The sequence below is a fragment of the Moschus berezovskii genome, chromosome 5 (assembly GCF_049115385.1).
Source record: "Moschus berezovskii isolate FMDL1 chromosome 5, NW_MosBer_1.0, whole genome shotgun sequence".
Classification (NCBI taxonomy): domain Eukaryota; kingdom Metazoa; phylum Chordata; class Mammalia; order Artiodactyla; family Moschidae; genus Moschus; species Moschus berezovskii.
The window spans coordinates 77,859,804-77,879,096 of record NC_142464.1 but is presented as its reverse complement, the minus strand read 5'-3'; the positions used below and the strand labels follow the sequence as shown (position 1 = coordinate 77,879,096).

At 47.6% G+C, this 19,293-nt stretch overlaps 2 protein-coding genes across 3 annotated transcripts in view; one reads left to right on the top strand and one right to left on the bottom strand.

Moving 5' to 3' along the window:
• The window catches only part of SCFD2 (sec1 family domain containing 2), a 416,000-nt gene extending 406,127 nt beyond the window's left edge, over positions 1-9,873 (top strand). The window contains exon 10 of one of the 2 annotated variants that reach the window (XM_088836334.1): positions 8,094-9,873. In XM_088836334.1, coding sequence (XP_088692460.1) covers positions 8,094-8,186 — 93 coding nt within the window. In that variant the 3' untranslated portion in view covers positions 8,187-9,873. The remainder of the gene's footprint in view (positions 1-8,093) is intronic. The other variant, XM_055434867.2, reaches the window with a different exon arrangement.
• A 4,750-nt stretch (positions 9,874-14,623) lies between these two features.
• On the bottom strand, positions 14,624-18,911 carry RASL11B (RAS like family 11 member B). The gene is made up of 4 exons (XM_055435026.2): positions 18,579-18,911; positions 17,875-17,931; positions 16,386-16,462; positions 14,624-15,599 (listed from the first exon to the last, which is right to left on the bottom strand). Exons 1-4 carry the CDS (start codon positions 18,718-18,720, stop codon positions 15,129-15,131), a joined length of 747 nt encoding a protein of 248 aa, XP_055291001.1. The 5' UTR covers positions 18,721-18,911; the 3' UTR covers positions 14,624-15,128.
• Between the last annotated feature and the right edge of the window lie 382 nt (positions 18,912-19,293).

Here is a 19,293-nt window from a genome sequence, read left to right as displayed (position 1 = left end):
GATGGCATCAGCTTCTCCTGAAGGAGAGGTTGATGAGCTGAGATGTGCAAGGCATTCAGGGATCCACATCAAAGGAAACTGCCAATAGAAGCCACGTAAGGCCCGCATTTCTTGAAGAGAGAAAAGCTTCTTCTAAATTATTTCATCTGATTGATGACTGTCATTTATAACTTTATTGCTACTTCTGTCTTGGGTATTCCTTTGGAAAAGGTGTATGGATTCATTACATATTCTAATGTGTTGTCTATAGATTATAAGATAAAGTCAAGCATGTATCTGCTGATACTTTTTAAGTTGACCTGTCTTTATACTTAGAAATGTTTCTTAACAGTAGGCTTCCCCGGTGGTTCAGATGGTAAAGACTCTCCTGCAATGTAGGATCCCTGGGTTGGGAAGATCCCCTGGAGAAGGAAATGGCAACCCACTCCAGTAATCTTGCCTGGAGAAGTCCATGAACAGAGGAGCCTGGCAGGCTACAGTCCATGGGGTTGCAAAGAGTCAGGCATGACTGAACAACTATCACTCACTCAAGGCACATCCAGAAATAAATTCCCTTTTACAGAAGGCGATAAGGATCTCATGATACAGTGGCATTCAGAAACCGCATTAGCACCTGCTAGTCCCGGAGGATGGCTGTCCTTCACTACAGTGGCCGTGTTTGCTCTCCTCCCCTGGTTGTTGCTAAACGTGCTGATGAGAGAAAGTGGGCAGCTAGAGAAAGCCCTCTTCCCTGACTACAAAAAAAGGGATCAAACAGGCGGCCTCTCAACCCCACCCCAAACAGCCACAGCCACGAGCAGCTGACTTTGCAGGCTTGCCCTGGCTCTGGAACACATGTGCCCAGCACTGGCCTCTTCTCACTGCAGACAGCTCTGCAGGCTGAACCCTGGAGCTGGGAGGTGGCCAAGATGCCAGCCGAAGTCTGGGTTTGTGGGAGGAAAATAACAGGGAGGGACCCTCCCAGAAAGTACAGGGAGAGGCCAGCTCAGGAAACAGAGACAAAGTGGGCCTGACCTGCCACCGTGGCTCTTCATGGTACACGTTGCCCAACCACGCGTTCATGTGCGTCTACATTTCTGGAACCAAACATTCAGTGAGACTGTAATAGGAAAAAAGAGTAGACCCAGAAATATGCTTCTACACTTACAATTTTGTGCCACTGTAGAAGTTCGAGGATAACTAAATCCTGACTCTAAACCCTGGCTCCAGGTTATTCTAAAATTTGATACAAGCCCTCAAAGAGAGAAGTCAGGTGACTTCTTTTTATTTTTCTTCTTGTCTGCATTTAATTTGTTATGAAGTTTCCTATTCCAAGGAAAATGTCAGTGAGAGTTACGATTTTTCTTCTTTACCTTATAATTTGAAATATTAGCATCACACATGTTCATATTATTCTTATTAATATTGCCCTTTATTCCTGTGCACTTCGTGTATCTTTGATATTTGATGCAATCCTCTTAGCAATGCTGAAGTCATTTGCAGTAGAGGTTTCTTGTTGTTTTCCCTCAAGTAACTTCCTTTTAAACAATCATTGGAAGGGACAAAAATGGAGACATCTGAAATCTCAGTGGATTCTTTAGAAGAGCCTAAGCACAACACGCCCACCCCACCAGTAACACAAAGACAGTGAGTTTTCCAGAAAGCTTGATCATGTCTGTTTCAATCCACTATCCCAGTGGCTTAACAGGACACACCTTTTATGTTTAACACATGTGGCACCTGTTCAAATGAGGGCAAATAGTGCCCTGAATATGATAGGTGCTCAAGAGCCAGTTCATGTTGGTGCCTGTGCAGGTGAGTCGCTTGTACTGGAAAACATCTCCCAAGTTTAAGAGAAAAATAGAGGAAAAACGTTTTTGTCCCCTGCTCCTTTCAGTTCACCGTGATGGAAATCAAGGGATGTGAGTCTAAATCCTGGGCTGCCCTGCTTCCTCTCTGTTTAGCAGAAACAGAACAGGAAAATGCTGGCACCTCCAAATTATAGCAATGGCCCAAAAAAGCGAAAAGTGGAGAGAAAGCAGGTGGCCCGGGCCACTCCTGCAGGAACTGGGGCAGACCGAGCACACAGACTAGCGGTTCTTCTTTTGGCCAGAGGAGAGCCTGCATGGAGCCCCGAAGGCTGCTTTTTAGGGGCGTGGTTCCCAGGTGCCCTTGGGTCCTCTGGCCTTGCCTCACAGATGGAGATTTTCATCCTTGTCCTCGGTTGCTTCAGAAAAAGCCAGTCCTCTGAAAGGAAGTCTCTAGTGCTTAATTTGCCTCATATCACACGTTTGATGACTATGTTTATAAAATTTAAATTTCATATCCAGCAGGCTGATTTAGGATTGCTTTAAGCATTTTCTTTTTCATTTTAGAGTTCCTTTCCGTCCCCGCCCCCCGCCATTTAGCTAAGTTTTTTTTATCATTTTAAGGACTATCTTAGTCAAATAATGCAGAAATACCATCACTTGAATAGGCTAGAAACTGAAAATGAACAAAAGACGCCTGAGATGTGAAAATACTTAAGGACCATCAGCTATTATACTGTAAAGGAAAGCCCTGTGATCCTGCTTGTTCCTCAAAATAGGAATTTTAGACAAATGGGTTTTCAGTTAAACCAATTTGAAACAGATTTACACAGAGCCATTTTATTTGAGCTACCAGAACCTCTTGGTGTGAAAATCTCCATGCTGAGCATGGCTAAACCCGCTTCCTCCTTCCTAGGCTTGTTTCTGTTTATTCAATTAATCAATCATTGGCTAACTTATTGTATCAGGGATCTGCTAGGTATCAGGCACCGTGCTAGCAAACAACAAAGAAACTCAAGGAAACAAGGAATACAGTGTAATAGCAACAGCCATGGGAACATCCTCAGTCTTCAGGGAGAGGTGGTCTGGGAAAGCTTTCTGGAGGTGGTGATGCCTCAGCAGATCGTTGAAGGATGACTAAAAGGTCTTCAGGCAAAGAGGTGGTAACTCTCATTCTAGATGAAGAAACACCCCTAAAGTTCCATTTGTGAAACTGCAAAGAGTTTAGAGTGTCTGGAATGTGGAACTGGTGATGAGGGGGATGCTGTGGCCAGGGGCTGGGGTGTAGAGTGCTGAGCAGCCATCAGACTCCAAAGTCTTGCGATGCTCTCTAAGAGGGTCAGGCTTATAAAGATTTTTGGTTTGTGGTTACCATAAGTTTTTGATATAGCAATTTATCTACATACAAAACTGGTATCTTAATTTCAGATGCATGTCCAATAGCCTGCATTTGTACTCTCCTCACATTTGCTGGTTTTGATGTGGTGTGGGGGTTCCTACCTTTACTGTACATTTGCCTTTACCAGTGAGCTGTCCCATTCATAATTTTCTTATTTCTAGTTGTGGCCTTTTCTTTGCCATCTAGAAAAGTTCCTTTAATATTTGTTGTACAGCTAGTTTGGTGGTGCTGAATGCCCTTAGCTTGTGCTTATCTAGAAAGCTTTTGATTTCCCTATCGGGTCTGAGCAAGCCTTTGGGTAAAGTATTCTTGGTTGTAGGTTTTTCCCTTTCATCACTTTAAATATATTGTGCCACTCCTTCCAGCCTGCAGAGTTTCTGCTGAAAAATCAGCTGATAACCTTATGGGGATTCTCTTGTATGTTATTTGTTGCTGTTCCCTTCTTGCTTTTAATATCTTTCTCTTTGTCTCTAAGTTTTGCCAGTTTGATTAATATGTGTCTTGGTATGTTCTTCCTTCAGTTTATCCTGTATGGGACTCTCTGTGGTTCTTGGACTTGAGTGACTATTTCCTTATTAGGACAGTTTTTGGCTATGATGTTTTCAGATATTTTCTCAGGCCCCTTCTCTCTCTCTCTTCTCCTTCTGGGACCCCTATAATGTGAATGTTGATGCCTTTAATGTTGTCCCAGAGGTCCATTAGACTGTCCTCAGTTCTTTCATTCTTCTTTTTTTATTCTGTTCTGCAGCAGTGGGTCAAGCTTAGAAAGGGTGGAGGAAGGCAGTCAGGATTTGCAGCCTGTGACTAAATGCTGTCAGACTTCCACGTGAGGAAGACGTCTCTGGCACATCCCCCTCCCCTGCATCGACCCAGTGAGTGCTCTGCGCTGAATAGAGGGAATGCAGCAGAGGATGAGACTAGTGAAGGTGGTGCTAATGAAGATGATAATAGCAGGCACCATTTTAAGCCCCTCCAGAGTCTGTCATTGTGCTGAATATTTTATATCTATGTTCACATTTGATCCTTATGATAGTCATGTGAGGTGGATGTCATTATTTCCACATCACAGATGAAAAACTTGAGGCTCAGAGTGATCCAGCAAATTCTCCAGGGTCCGTCGTCTGGCAGGTGGCCAACTGAGGCCCCACTCACATTGGACACTCCTAAGGCCACTGTACCATCTGGCGGGAGTCCTTGGTCTCAACGTCCTTCCCTCCTAATGACACTGACACCTCTCATTTACTTCACAGACTGCCTTTGTTTTCCATGGGTTTCTTTCCAACCCTCTAGAACACATACCCAAGACGTCCTCTGGTTCAGCCCTCATGCCAAACACCCACTTGTCTAGTTGTGACAGGGTCCTGGTCCTTAGTGCCGGCTCAGTGCAGGTGACTGGGCCAACAGTCCGTCAGCCATGACTGAAAGCCCAGCCTACACCCTGAGAATGATGGATTCTTTGGGCTTAGTTGTCACTGCCCTGGAAGTCTGCACGTCAACCGAGTCTACCTTTCCCTCCCAGTTCCTCTACCATATTCATGAGATGTACGCATCCTCAGAGACTCACTCTAGCCATTACACTTGCCCTCACCTGAGCCAGAGAGGAATCTGCAGTCTTGGCTTTGGAACTTAGGACCCCAGGGGTTAGCATGGTCTAACCTTGGTGGTTAGCCCCATCCAACCCAGGTGGTGGGGTCTGGCAAGCACAGGGCAAGGGAGGGGCCTCTGTGGCCTAGCTACCTGTCCTCCTGTGCTTCATGAGAGTCTTCTCTCATGCAGAGGATTCTTGTCTTTATGTGTGTTCTTTTAAAAATTTCTGAATACGGGTTTTTTAACTTCCCTAGTGGGAAGTTTTAACGGGCTTCCCTGGTGGCTTAGACGGTAAAGAATCCACCTGCAATGTGGGAGACCTGGGTTCAGTCCCTGGGTTGGGAAGATCCCCTGGAGGATGGCATGGCTCCCCATTCCAGTATTCTTGCCTGAAGAATCCCCATGGACAGAGGAGCCTGGCAGGCTTTAGTCCATGGGGTCACAAAGATTCAGACATGACTGAGCAACTAAGCACAGCCCAACCTGTGGTCTACGAATCCTAGTTAGCCACAAACCTCACCTGAAACTATATTCAAAATCTTGTATGTATGAACGTACGTGTATTTTTCTAGGGAGTTCTTAGCTTTCATAATATTCAAAAGGAGGTCTGGGCTTCCCTGGTGGCCTAATAGGTAAAGAATCTGCCTACAGTGCAGGAGACCCAGGTTCAATCCTTTGATCAAGATGATACCCTGAAGAAGGCAGTGGTTACTCACTCCAGTATTCTTGCCTAAAGAATCACATGGACAGAGGAGCCTGATGGGCTACAGTCCATAGCGTCTCAAGGTTGGACATGACTTAGTGACTAAACCACCATGACCCAATCATAAAATCACAATAAAACAGCAGCTCAGAATTGCTGAGCACCTTGTGTGCTTTACAGCCTTCACCTTGGGTAATCCTTGCCACAATTCTACAAGCTTTTATTTTTCTCCTGGGATGGATAACGTGAGGCCACAAGCAAAATGACCTTCCCCAGGGTAAGTAGGCAATCAGCCATGGTGCCGGGCTCTGCTAGCATCTGATGAGCCTGCTGGTCTGGGCACCACCATTCTCAGCTATCTGTTGGACTTGGTCTCGAAGACCCTGAGGGGTGAGTAGAGACCCTCTCCAGAGCCGCATATTCCAATGGAGTCTACACCATGTGATAAGAGGATGCTAATGTTCACTCTCTGCCTTCAAACTCTCATCACATGGCTTTCAAGGAAAAACGTGAGCATAGACTGCAGTGTACTTCTTCTTCCAAAAATATGACTTGACTGATATTAACCATATATTTTCAAGGATAATTCTCTTTCAAAATAAGAAGTAATCACTGCTTTCAAAGGTTAATTTTTATTTTAAACAGAAAACTTTTTAATACTGAGAACAAGAAAATTCTTAAAATGCTTTCTTCTCTCCTCCCTTCCCTCTGCCTGGCCTCCACGTCAGAGAGTAGGCTCTGTTTTTGGCCAGTGAATTGGTTGATTTAATGGTTTTGTTCTACCTAGCACAGTATGGGGGTGCGGGAGGGGAAGAGAGTGAATGAGTCTCTTGCTCCCCACCGGGAGACGCAGCCAGGTGGTGTGACCCCTTAAAGCCCAGGCTTTCTGGCCAGCTGGGACCCCTGCACTCGGGCTGGGCTCCAGACTCTGACTCCAGTGTCTCCTTCCTCACTCCCCTCATCATCTGGGTGTAAAACCCCTACCTGGGAAAACCTCACCAGATTGACGGAGCACATCACTGCCCCAGCCCAGCCCTGGGAACGAGCTCTCCCAGTGCTGCAGAGGGAACTGTGCCCCCCAGGAATAGGTGAGTCTTGGGGAAGCAGAGGGGGATACCATGACAACAGGCCAGAGAGGCCCAACTCTCCATGTGGACTCAGGGAGTAAGCAGCCTTCCCAGAGCCCTTGATAATAGAGAGGTGACCCGACAGCCACTTGGACGCTGGAGCCAGCCCGCCTGGGTTGGGATCCTGATTCAGCTTCTTCCTGTGTGTTCTTGGTCAAGTTACTTAATCTTTCTGTTTTTCATTTTCTGTATCTGCAAATAGGGTTGTTATGAAGATTAAATGGATATTAAATGAGAGCATCCTCTGTTCCTGGCACATCATAAGAACTAATAAATATTAGCAGATATCATTATCATCATTGTCATGGGTGGAAATGTGTCCCCTCCCAAAAATTATTACAGTCCGAACCCCTGGTACCTGCGAATGTGGCCTTATTTGGAAATAGGTCTTTGCAGATGATCAGTTTAGATGAAGGGCTTCCCAGGTGGTGCTAGTGGTAAAGAACCCGCCTGCCAATGCAGGACATGTAGGAGACGCAGGGTGCAATCCCTGGGTCAGGAAGACTCCCTTGGAGTAGGAAATGGCAACTTGCTCCAGTATTCTTGCCTGGAAAATTCTGTGGATCGAGGAGCCTGGCCAACTGAGCAACTGAGCACATTTGAGGTCATTAACCAGTCCAAGTTCGATGCATGAAACAGGGCACTCAAAGGCGGTCACTGGGACCCAGAGAGATGGGATTGGGGAGAGGTGGGGGAGGGGTTCAGGACAGGGGGACACATGTACACCCATGGCTGATTCATGTTAATGTATGGCAAAAACCACCACAATATTATAAAGTAATTAGCCTCCAATTAAAATAATTAATTTATTTTAAAAGATGAGGTTATTAGGGTAAGCTCTAATCCTATACAACTGTGTCCTTATCAAAGGGGAAAGAGAGACCCAGAGACAGACATGTAGAGGGAAGATAGGGTGAAGACATAAGGAAGCTTAAGAGGGAAGGTTCTCCCTCACAACCCTTAGATGGAACCAACCTGCCAACACCTTCATCTTGGACTTCTGACCTCCCAAGCTGTGAGATGATGACTTTCTGTCATGGAAATTGGGTACTAGGAGATAGATACAGTCATCATCATCATTATCACCCACAGCAACATGCTGCTCTTGAGTGTGCCTTCTCTCTTTCCCTGAAGGAGCAAAGCCTTCCTGGAGGAGAAATTACCAGATCACAAAGCAAAGGTCTGATTTAGTGCAACTAAGCGGCGAGGTGGTGGCTAGGCTTGGCCCTGCCCAGTGCCCACTGGTTAAAGGCTCAGCAGTTGCAGCCCCACTGTCCTGCAAGCCACCCTTCCCAGGCTGCGTCCCCTCCTTCCGCCTGGGACTCGAGAACCCAGCGGCATTCCAGCAGTTGCCTTCTGCCTGTTCCTCCACCGCATCCACTCTATGCCTTCCCCTCAAAGAAGTGTATTGCATTTTATTTCTTGTTATCGAATAAGCTGGGATTGGCTCTCCTAATTGTCTGCAATGTGTTTGCCCCTCCCGTTGTTAGGTAATCGTGCTGTCCACACGACTCCTGAAGCCACTTAACATCCCTGAGCTGTTGTTTGCGACTGACCGGCTGCATCCAGACCTTGGCTTCTAAGCATCTCCTAAGAAGATGAGCCCTACCTGAGCTGGAAATCCCAATACTGTTATCTGTTAAAATCCAATGCCTCCCAAACCAGTGTCCCTGTTACTAATCATGGTTATGACTGAATGTTGCCCAAAGGATCTTCATAACCACACAGTGAGGTATTGCTGAGATTTTTTTTTTAAAATAATTTTTCTAAAGGCATCAAACTGCCTTTCAGCTGGCCTAATTCATGATAATGCCCATTTATCCTTACCCCTCTGTGATCTTTCTGATTCCACCCGCAAGTTCATTCATTCTAAACAAGTGCCTGTCGGTGAGTGTTGGTAGATTACAAGCCGTTTGATCTGCAGTTGCTCCAGGAAAAGTTAGACATGCTTTAGAATCATGGGTGTCAGGAAAGTTTGGTTTTGAAGATAGTGTAGCTGAGGAGGGAACATTGCGAATGGGATCTGAGGCTTTGTTTCTCTCTTGATCTGAGACATTTCTGAACAGGGGAGGAAAGGATGGGGGCGGCTAGGGCAGTGCCGATCGTCTGCCTCTGTTGTAAATCTCCTGCCTTTACAAAGAGCTGCATTGTTCCTGTCTGCTTACTGGGCAGGGCTGCCAGCCTGCCTGGAACAGGAGTGGGAGAGAGGTTGATTGGAGCACTGTGACTGCCCATAAAAGGTTTCCTCTCCTCCCAAAGGAAGGCCCCAATAAAGATATCTGGTCCAGAAGGTCTAGGTTGGAACCCTACCCCTTTTGACTTATGATTTCACATTTCTACTTATTTCTTTTCTGTGAATCTTAGCCTTCCTTCTAGCCATAACAGAAAAACCTAGACCCACAGGGTGGAATTATATAAGAACTCCAGCAGAAAGGAACCTCTTGGAACCCATGCATTTGTAGGTGTATAGTTGATAGAAATTTCTAGCATCTCTAAAAGATGTTTATAATAAAGAGGGAAAGCTGAAAAACAATGACTAGTGTGAATTAAATAGGTAGAAGAAATAAAATATAAACCAAAATGTGTCTCTACTTTTAGTTCTCTGCAAAACACTACCATTTTATGAGAAAACTGTGAAGTTGGAAATCATTTTGAGATGTCATCAAAGCAGGTTTTCTTGACCCTGACATTCTTTATTTTGGCCAAGTATGTTTTCCACCTAACACTGGTTCTTTCATGGTGCTGAAATACTGGAAACCCCAGATGCTTCATTCATTCTACTCAGAAGTTTGAATTTGAGTAAGGGAGAAAATGGCAGATAGCTCCAAAGAAATGATCATTAAAGCAAAGATCACTGTTTTTTAAAATGAATAAATAACCTCTTGAATTCCCTGGCAGTCCAGTGGTTAGAACTTAACATTTTCCCTGCAGTTCCCTTAGTTCCCTGACCAGGGAACTAAGCATGGCCAATAAATTTATTAATTCATTAATAAAGTAAATAAGTAACCTGTTGTGGGTCTCCAATCTGTATTCATTTGGTCACTCATTCATTCCCAACTCCCCAGTGGCACGTGCCAGGCACTCCCCAAAGTTCCGGGCCACAGTGGGGAAGGAGGCTCATCCTAGACTCCATGTCTCTAACAGAATAACCATCTGTGCTTTTCTGATGCCTGGGCCCTGTGAGAGGATCTGCTCAAGGTTAAGTTTTAAACCATATGTTTATATGCAAAGGGAACTTTCAGGAAATACAAAACTCAAACTGCTAACAAGCGGTTCCTCTGGGAAGGAGTCATTATAGGAGGACTAAGCGACGAGTTGACTCACTGGAAAAGACTCTGATGCTGGGAAGGATTGGGGGCAGGAGGAGAAGGGGACGACAGAGAATGAGATGGCTGGATGGCATCACCGACTCGATGGACATGAGTTTGAGTGAACTCCGGGAGTTGGTGATGGACAGGGAGGCCTGGCGTGCTGTGATTCATGGGGTCGCAGAGAGTCGGACACGACTGAGCGACTGAACTGAACTGAACTGAAGAAAAGGTGACACCTCACTCAATATATTTGTGTCACTTGAGTATTTTCACAGTAGATGTATTGATATATTACTCTTGGGCCTTTCATGTATTTTTTTCCAAGTTGATTTCCTCTTGTATAAAAACAATATTCCAAAGCTTCTAATCTGAAGTGGTAAACAAAGGAAGTTTCTGATTGTAAATGTGGCCCATCATCAGTTACTGTGTTCCCCAAATGCTCACAATACTAGATTAAATATGCTGCTGCTAAGTTGCTTCAGTCGTGTCCGACTCTGTGCGACCCCATAGACGGCAGTCCACCAGGCTCCCCCGTCCCTGGGATTCTCCAGGCAAGAACACCGGAGTGGGTTGCCATTTCCTTCTCCAATGCATGAAAGTGAAAAGTGAAAGTGAAGTCGCTCAGTCATATCTGACTTCGCGACCCCATGGACAGCAGCCCACCAGGCTCCTCCGTCCATGGGATTTTCCAGGCAAGAGTACTGGAGTGGGGTGCGAAAGGCAATCTCTGAGTGGCGGGGGAAACATCAAAAGTTTATAATCATCTTTTTCCATCTCTGTGGTCACCGGTTGTAGAAACTGAGCTAGGCAGACAATCAGATAGCAGAAGGCTTTGGAGGAAAGGTGAACTGAAAGAAGATCGTGGTGACCAGAGTTTGCTTTGAATAAAAAGGTTGGAGGCACAGGACAGGGTGCTTCTCCTTGAATGAAAAGCAGGAGCAAAATGAAGACTTGGTATAAATCTGCAAAGGGCCTTCAGCAGATAAGGAAAAAGCAGGGACTCCAGAAGTAGCACATCTGGCCCTGGGTAGAGGATGGGGTGGTGAGTGCAGGGAACAATTGTGCTCTTGGCATCTTGTGAAGCAGCAGTTGTTAGAACAGAGCTCCACAGTCTTGTCTGGGTTTGAGTCTCAGCTCGCCCCTCGCAGCAGTGTGGAGATCTCCAGGCCTCAGTGCCTCCATCTATAAACTCCAGGTAATAATAATGAGCGGTCTCTACCTTGTGAGAGGGCTGCTGTAGAAGGATCCCATCCCTAACACAGCTAGCCTGTGGCGCTGAGCAAGGTGGGTTTTCACTCCTGGTTTATTTATTGTAACAGATAAAGCTCTGTAATTCCTAGTGGCCTTTTCCAAGTACCATCTTGACTTACCAGCAGAGACTCAGCAGGGCAGCCCCACACCGGAGTTACCCAAGGGCTCATTCCTAAGGGATTTCACCACAGGCTTGAGCAATACCTTTATTCTCCACAGGGTATAAAGTGAATGTTGAAATCTCATTTTTCACCAATACGAGGGGCTCACCGCAGGCAGGCCCACAGCTCTGGAACCTGGGATTCGGGCAGGGTAGTGGCCGGGTGCTGACAAGGAGCCCCAGGCCAGGAGCATTCAGCCACCTCAGCCCACGACTCAGTGCCAGACCTGCTGTAGAGTGTTCGGATGGTTTTGATTTGCATCAGGGAGGAAACTTGAAAGCCAGACATCTCTACAGACGAGGATCCGGTGCTGAGGCAGACGGGCTGTGGGCCGTGCTGGCCCCCGCTACGGCCTGGACGTCTTTATTACTGAACTGGGACTGGAAGCCAGTGAGCAGCTGGCTGATGGCAAGAGCAGATGTGCCCTTGGCAGCCAGGCAGGCCTGGGCCAGGGAGGAGCCACAAGCCCGGGGTAGCAACAAGGAGGCTAAGGGAAGCCTGATGAAGATCACAGGGCCAAGACAGGGAGGACCCGCATCTGCAAGCCAGAGGAACAGAGAAGTGATGATGGCTTGCTTAGAGACTGAGCTGCAAAGTCATGAGCTGGCTGCCTGGCGTCTGGGCATCAGGCAGACCTGGGTGGAGTCTTGAATCTGAATATGCCGCTTAGGAGCTCGTTTTTCTGAGCCGCCCTTCTCTGCATCTTTAGAAGGGACTAAAGATGGATTGTGGAGTTGGTGTGGAGAGTGAAAGTTATTTCAAATCCCCCTCCGGTGCTGGGGACGTAGGTTTTCAGTCAATAGAAACAATGACTGCCTGTGTGATCCCAGCTGTCACCTCTCCGACTCTCAGTTTTCTCATCTTTAAACTGGGAGTGCTATCATTACCTTCCTTGCAGGATTCTTCAAAAGATTAAAGGAGATGGATTATAGTCTGGCATACTGTAAATGCTCAGTAATTCCGATTCCTTTCTTCACTCCCCTGAACACACACACATCTCTCCCTTCTACCCAGGTAGCAGGGAGGCCATCCCCTCCCCAGGTAGGAGGGGACCATCCTCGGTGCCATGTGATTACAGATCAGATACTAAAAACAAACGAGGGATTCAGAGATATAATGAAAGAGAGGAACAAAGGTAAAGAAGTAGATAAATTCGTGAGAAGAAAACATGGTGTACTCTAGAACAATAATCAAGTCAGCCTGAGACAGCGGACAGGAACGGAACTCAGGTGGTTTCCAGCCAGGGGTCAATGTCTCTCTTCCAGAGTGGCCTCCAGGGAAGCATTAGCCCCAGGAGGGATGAGAACCCTGAGACTCTTTCAGCCCGAATTTCTGAAAGGAAGTTTAAGAGACCGAGTCCAGTGTGGGGAAGTGGGAGGCAATGGAGAAGTGCCAGGAGGTCAGGAAGGACAGACAGCTCACGAGGGAGGAAGAGAGGTCTGCCTGAGCTCTGCAGATTCCTAGAGCAGGTGGAATGGAGAGAGAGGCAGCCAGGCGCCACTCATAAACAGAGGATGTACAGCACTGCTCAGCACCACTGCAAGATAAAGCCCTGGGGAAAACTCATCTTATTTCCAGAACATGGGTAGAAGACGATTGTTAAGTATATAAAGATGAACCGCTCACTCACTGGACATTACTAATATAGCCATGTAGGATGAATAAAACCAAATGTGAGCAGAATCTAGTCAGAGAGCCTTGTCCCTGCCTTTGAAAGGAGATGTTTTTAGAATCTCCTGTGAGCACCATTCCCTCCCTGCCCCCAATACCTTCTCAGAGGTCAGGTTAGGCTTGAAGTGTAGAAAATTGCCCTCCACCTAAAGAAGGTGTAGGGCATAACCAGAAGCCCTGTCAAGAGCAGGCAGAACATTTACCCTGTGGGAAAACAGATGTGAAAGTCTGGCATTGTCCCATAGTAGACCCTCAACTCTTCATTATGGCTGCTTCCCTCAGTCCCAAGGCCCCACACTTGCAGCAGTGGCCCGTATATGAAATGCTGTGAAGGAGTAAGAACACTGAATATAGTCAGAAGACGTTGATTCATGCCCTTTCTGTGAACGCAAGGACATCACTCTAGACTCAGAGTCTGTTTCTCTCACCTGTAGGAACAGTGGTATTTCCTCCCCTGTCCTCCCCACAGGGTTATCCTGAGGGTTACATGAGATCAGATATGTGAAAGCACTCTCAGACAAATACAAGGTGGTGACTCACCTGGCTTGTATGAAAGTTCTCCCTGGCCCGGAAGGAAGCAGATGAGAGTTTTAGCACATCACCTGGGGCAGGTGCCACAAAGGAGGGGTTCCTGAACCACCCCGCATCAATGGCTATGAGCTTCCACAACATTAGAAAAATGTGCACTTTTTGAAAGTGGCATACCCAATGAAGGCTCGCCAAATAGGGCAAATAATAAGCAGTGATCTTGTGTAGGAGCATGATCTTCCATGGCTTAGCCAGGACACCTCTTAGAATACAGACCTTATATTCATCAGCTTAGAATATGGACCCAGACATCTGTCTTAGGTTTCCCTGGAGGACCAGGAAGGAAATGAATAGGTGGGTTACTCTTGACTAGAGAGCAGCAAACCAGAATTTACAAGCTCAAAGACCCGGGCCTTTGACAAGTTGTCTAACTTGTTTTCAAGTTTGTTTCCTCATCTGTAAAGCAGGGATAAGAATAGAATGCACCTTGGTGGTTTGTTGGGAGACTCCCGGGCTCACCCCAGGAAGGCAGAATGCTCGCTTGACGTGCCTGAGAAACGCTAGGTGCTGAGACATACAGTCTGAAGGACAAAAGACGAACATTTCAATCAAGACCAAGTCAGATGTCTGCCCTTTTAAAGTGAGCTTTATTGTACATAAAATAAATTACAGTTTCAGCCGAAGCATGAGTGGCTTTTTAAAGTGCATCTGTGGAGGGGATTCGGCAGTCGCCACTGCATGTCCACTTGCTGTAAATAGTGTTTCCACAGTTAACCCACAACTCGGCCAGGTCTGGAAACAACCCAGCGTCATTGCTGTGTTTACACAAATCACACCAAAATCAGCTGGACACATTTTGTTTTTCTGTACCTGATGCAACGATCTAAAAAAAAAAAAAAAAAAACCTTATACAGCCTCACAATTATTCAAAAGTCTGGGGCTGAAGAGTTTGCTCTCAACCAGCCAACGCGTTCCCAACTCAGCATCCTCATACTGTGTCTGAGCCCAGAAGCTTACACACGTCTGCATATATAACATTCGGCCCATAAACTCCACTCTTTCTAGTAGGGTGGAGGTAGCATTTTCTTCTTTTTCTTAAAAAAAAAAAAAAGAAATCTGAGTATCTTTCAGGTTTGAAAGTCATTCTATAAGGAAGAGTATTCCAGAGACACATACTTATGTAAGAAAATCAATTCTTTCTCTTGGCGGGGAGAAAAAGAAAGAAGGAAAAAAAAAGGTCTGTGAATGCTTAATCTGTTCTTTCATTCCCACTGTAAATCACATCAATATATTGGGTGAATCTACAACTGACTGTCATTTACAAGGTAGTTAACAAAATCCCAAGCCATCACCCAACCCCTCCCCACTCCAGAGGGAAAGTCGTGGAGGCTGTTTGGCATCATCAGAGGTGGCTCGTTCACAACGCATCAGTTCTATCCCCCTGCTCAGGACAACACTTCCTCTCCTGAAGCGGTTCAACAGGCCCTCCTGGCCTCTCTGCTCCAGCCCTTCCTGGAACCACAAGTAACCACCAGCGTCCAACATTCCTGCATCACCCCGGACCTCTTCCCGGGAAGACCGAACCCCCTCGAGTACCCCTGCTTCAGACGGAGGTGACAGTCCTGACTTTGGCCGAGAGGGCTTGCTTGAACCTCCTCTTCAGGTCCTGCATGTTGGGGGACTTGGGCCGAGGGATGAGGGAGGTCCGTCGCTTCTCTGGTGTGCCACTGGGCTGCTGTTTGTGACTCACTTCTTTGCACAGCACGTGGAAAGCGTTGTAGACGTCATTGTCATTCTCGCTGACGGACACCTCATAGAAGGAGCAACCCAGCATGCTGGCCAGCTGCAGTCCGAGCTGAGGGTCCACCTGCTTGATGTGTAGCAGGTCGGCCTTGTTGGCCACGACCACCACGGGCAGCCGGGTGCCCAGGTGCAGCTGCTGCACGTGCTGATGAAGCTGGCTGGTGAGCTCGTAGCTCTTGTAGTCAGTGACGGAGAAGACTATCACCACGGCGTCTGCCCAGCGGATGCACCTGTTCAGCTGCTCGGTGCAGCTCAGGCCATTCTCGTGGACCTGAAAGAGAAGGGGTGACAGCAAGGTGAAGGGCAAGGGCTGGAGAGAGCCCTGGCTCAGCTACAGAGAGAATTCAAAAGAGCCCTGAGCAAGAACACCAGGTTGCAGGCCATCAACAAGTTCTATCCCCCTACACTTTAGCTTTCTCAACAATATGTTGATCCAGCTGCGTGGAGCTGGAATAAATAACAGAGCAGCTCACCACACTCAAGTGGAAAATTGACCTGCAGAGAACTCCATGCAGAGAGACTTTGTAGTTGCACAAAATGGGAAATTAACTGGCTAGACAGTAAGTCTGGGGAAGTAAAGATAGGAGCTGGAAGCATTTAAACCTGGATAACTGCCCAGTTCAAGAGGGAAAACACACACACACACACACTAGCATGGCTCTTGTCTATAGAGTAACTTTCCACAGTGTAAGAGTGATTCTGAGGATTTGGAGACGATACCTAGATGTTTGATTTTTAATGCCAAAAACACAAATGTAAAAACTGACCTTTTAAACCCTAGTACGGGCATTCTGCCAAATCCAAGTGTATTTGGTTTGGTCTTTCCTGCTGAGTAAAATCGTCCTAAAAGATTTCTGCCCCTTTAGCCAAGTCTCCCATCTAGGCTAAGACTGATCAACAGCCAGATACAACTGAAGTGTCAAGCAATATATAAAAGCCTAGACCTGACCCCCCAGGTTTCTTTCCTTCTTCGGCACAAGGTACTTTGAAAACAGGAGAACAATTCTGTGGCCAAGCAGATTCCCCTTAGACTTAGTTACATATCTCAGACACTCACCTGAATACCGGGAGTGTCTTGAACCTGAATAGCCAGGGTTTCACCTTCTATTTGGACTTGTCTGGTATAGAGATTACCTATAAAGGGGGGGAAAAAAGATTATGTCCTTCCTTCTTGTACAACTTTTAAAACACTGTTCAGTTCAGTCGCTCAGTTGTGTCTGACTCTTTGCGACCCCATGAATCACAGCACGCCAGGCCTCCCTGTCCATCACCAACTCCCGGAGTTCACTCAAACTCATGTCCATCGAGTCGGTGATGCCATCCAGCCATCTCATTCTCTGTGGTCCCCGTCTCCTCCCACCCCCAATCTCTCCCAGCATCAGACTCTTTTCCAGTGAGTCAACTCGTCTCATGAGGTGGCCAAAGTATTGGAGTTTCAGCTTTAGCATCAGTAGGGAGAAAAAAAACATCGTAGGATAATTTTTACTTAGAAATTATAACCTGAACCAATGCACAAAATAAGCTATAGTCTATTCTATTTAATGGACTTATTTCAGATTTTTTTTTAAAACAACTGCAATTTCAACCATGCATAGGCAGGTTTATTAAAACTAGGACAAAGCTTGTTATGGTTTTGGAAACTTAATTGTCTCATTTTAAACAAAACTTACATGTTTAGAGAATTTCCTTGAAAAAAGAAGTTCTTGTTCTATTTTCGTACTTATCACTCTTTGGCACCAATTTATTTTTTAGCCATTAGATATAATGTCTTAGTGGGCAGATATTGTTAGTAAATTCACAGCCAACATCATCAATTGGAATGAAATTGTAACATAACATAGCTGACTCTACATCAAAGCAGAAGGCTGCCATGCCTTATCAGGGGATGGTTTATATAGTACATTTGAAGTAATCCCCTGTAGGTACTTCATATGGTCTAAGGAATTAAGCAATTTGCTAACAGAGCATAGGTAGAAAGCCCTTAAGCCTCCCCAGTGGATATCCTTAATCACAGGGATTGAAAGGGTGTCCAATCATTTATTCAGGAACTCTCCTCCTAAAATTTTACCATGTAGTTATTTTTCTTTGTTAAGAAAAGAGAACTTTAGGTTTACAACTGTGCTCTTTGGCCTCCGCTTTAAAAGGTCACCTCTGAAAGGCAGCCAACAGAGAAGGCGAGGGGTGGGGGTAGGAGCTGGCCATCTTTTTTTTTCTTTTCTTTTTTTATGACTTTTGCTGGAGTGTTTTGAAGGGAGAGGCTCTTGAGTACAAAGGGTGCTTCCAACTGGGGTCCCTATAGTTAAAACATACCAAGGAGAATACTTTCAGGCACTTGATAAAATGATGAATGGGCTTGGAATGGAATGAGGCCAGATGGCAGTTATGGGAAGGGGGAGCACACAGGAGGGGGCTCGGAAAGTTGGAAGTGGCAGGATCCCGGTGCTCTGGCTGTCACTCTGAAGGAGCCTGCCTGGCAGACACTTAAAAAATGGGAACAGCAGTACTAGTGCAGACTGACAGCACTTTCTTCAAATACATTTCCTCACCTGCATTTCTTTCATAGTCCCCGATGAATCGTTTGGTGAGGAACCGGACCACGAGAGCTGCAGGTCAGAAAAGAGAAAGGAAAGGGGGGTTAGCCTTGGCACAAGAAGTTAGACTGGTCTCCCCACTCCAACCCCCACCCTAAAAAACAACTCTCACAGGGAAAGCCAGCCACCAAGTGAAATTCCTACCCTGCAGCTCCCTGACCCTACTTCCAGACACAAGGGCGAGGGGGCTAGGAGGCATTGTGAATTATGGCTCTGTCCAGCTGGAAGGGTCATTTGGCCCACCCCCATTCTCCGAGCCCGGCCGAGCCACACCTAAGCCTGCCAGCAGACAAACGTCTTTCCTAACCTTAAAGCGCTCCAGGAAGGGTTCCGTTCACTGACTCCCCTTTCTGTGCCAGATACTGCCAGGGACTCAAGAACCCAAAACTTCGAATCCCAGTTGTGTGCACAACCGTGTGCAGAGGGCCGTCAAGCCATTTAGGATCAGTTTGTTTCCCTCATCTGATGAAGGAGAGGGGAGTGGAAACGAAGCTGTCTAAGGTCCTTCCCGAGGGACCGCGGATCAACAGGAGAGGGTGGGCGGTCCGGTTGCAGCTCCAACCTCTACCCCAAGCCCGGTTTAGTCGCAACTGCCAGCGGGAGCCGCCGAACTCCAGATCGAGAGTTAAGCGGGTTCTCGCCGGAGCGCGAGGACTCACCAGTCTTGCCCACGCCACTGGCGCCCACTACGGCGATCTTGACCAGGCGGCGGCCCGCGGCCCCCAGGCAGCAATCGGCTGCGGCTGCGCTGCCCGGGGCGGGGTACTCGGCGATGGTGCACATGTTCTGAATGAGGCGCATCGCCGCTTCGGCCGGGGCTTCACCGCGGGGGTCGGGACCTGCAGGGCAGGAAGAGGATCGCGCTGCGCGACAGCGGCGGGAGGACCAGGCAGAGAACTCCGCGGTTGAAAAGAAGAAGAAAAGAAAAAGAAGGGAGGGGCGGGAAATAAAGCACCGGAGAAGACGCGGCGGCCAGCTAGTGCAGGCTCAGGCTCCCGGCTGTGCAGCCGGGTTGCGCGCGCGCTGTTTTCTCCGCGGCCGGCCCCGCCCCTTGCTCCCCGCGGCCAATCCCGGGGCGTCCTGCGCGAGGCCCCGCCCACGGCGCCGCGCCGCGCGCGCCGCGCCCCTGGGGTCTTTCGGAGCCAGTGCGGGGCCCCGTGAGGCGCGGGGGAAGTGGGGCAGGCAGACTGGGCGGGGGCAACGGGGGACCGGAGGCGACCGCGTAGCCAATGGCGGGCGCCGGGGACAACAGCGCCAGGCGCGGGCCTAGGTCCTGCTGCGCCGGCACGGGGCAGATGCTGTGGCTGTGGGGTTGGGGGCGCCTTGGTTCTGGGAAGCGGGGCTGGGTCTGGGGTCGGCGGTGGGAGAAGTCTG

What these genes read in the sequence shown, in the direction of transcription:
- RASL11B (XM_055435026.2), bottom strand. Translation starts at nt 18,720, where the DNA reads ATGCGCCTCATTCAGAACATGTGCACCATCGCCGAGTACCCCGCCCCG. An exon ending in GGACTATGAAAGAAATGCAG is followed by an intron (nt 16,463 to 17,874) that starts GTGAGGAAATGT and finishes CCCCCTTTATAG; the next exon opens with GTAATCTCTATACCAGACAA. An exon ending in AAGACACTCCCGGTATTCAG is followed by an intron (nt 15,600 to 16,385) that starts GTGAGTGTCTGA and finishes CTTCTCTTTCAG; the next exon opens with GTCCACGAGAATGGCCTGAG.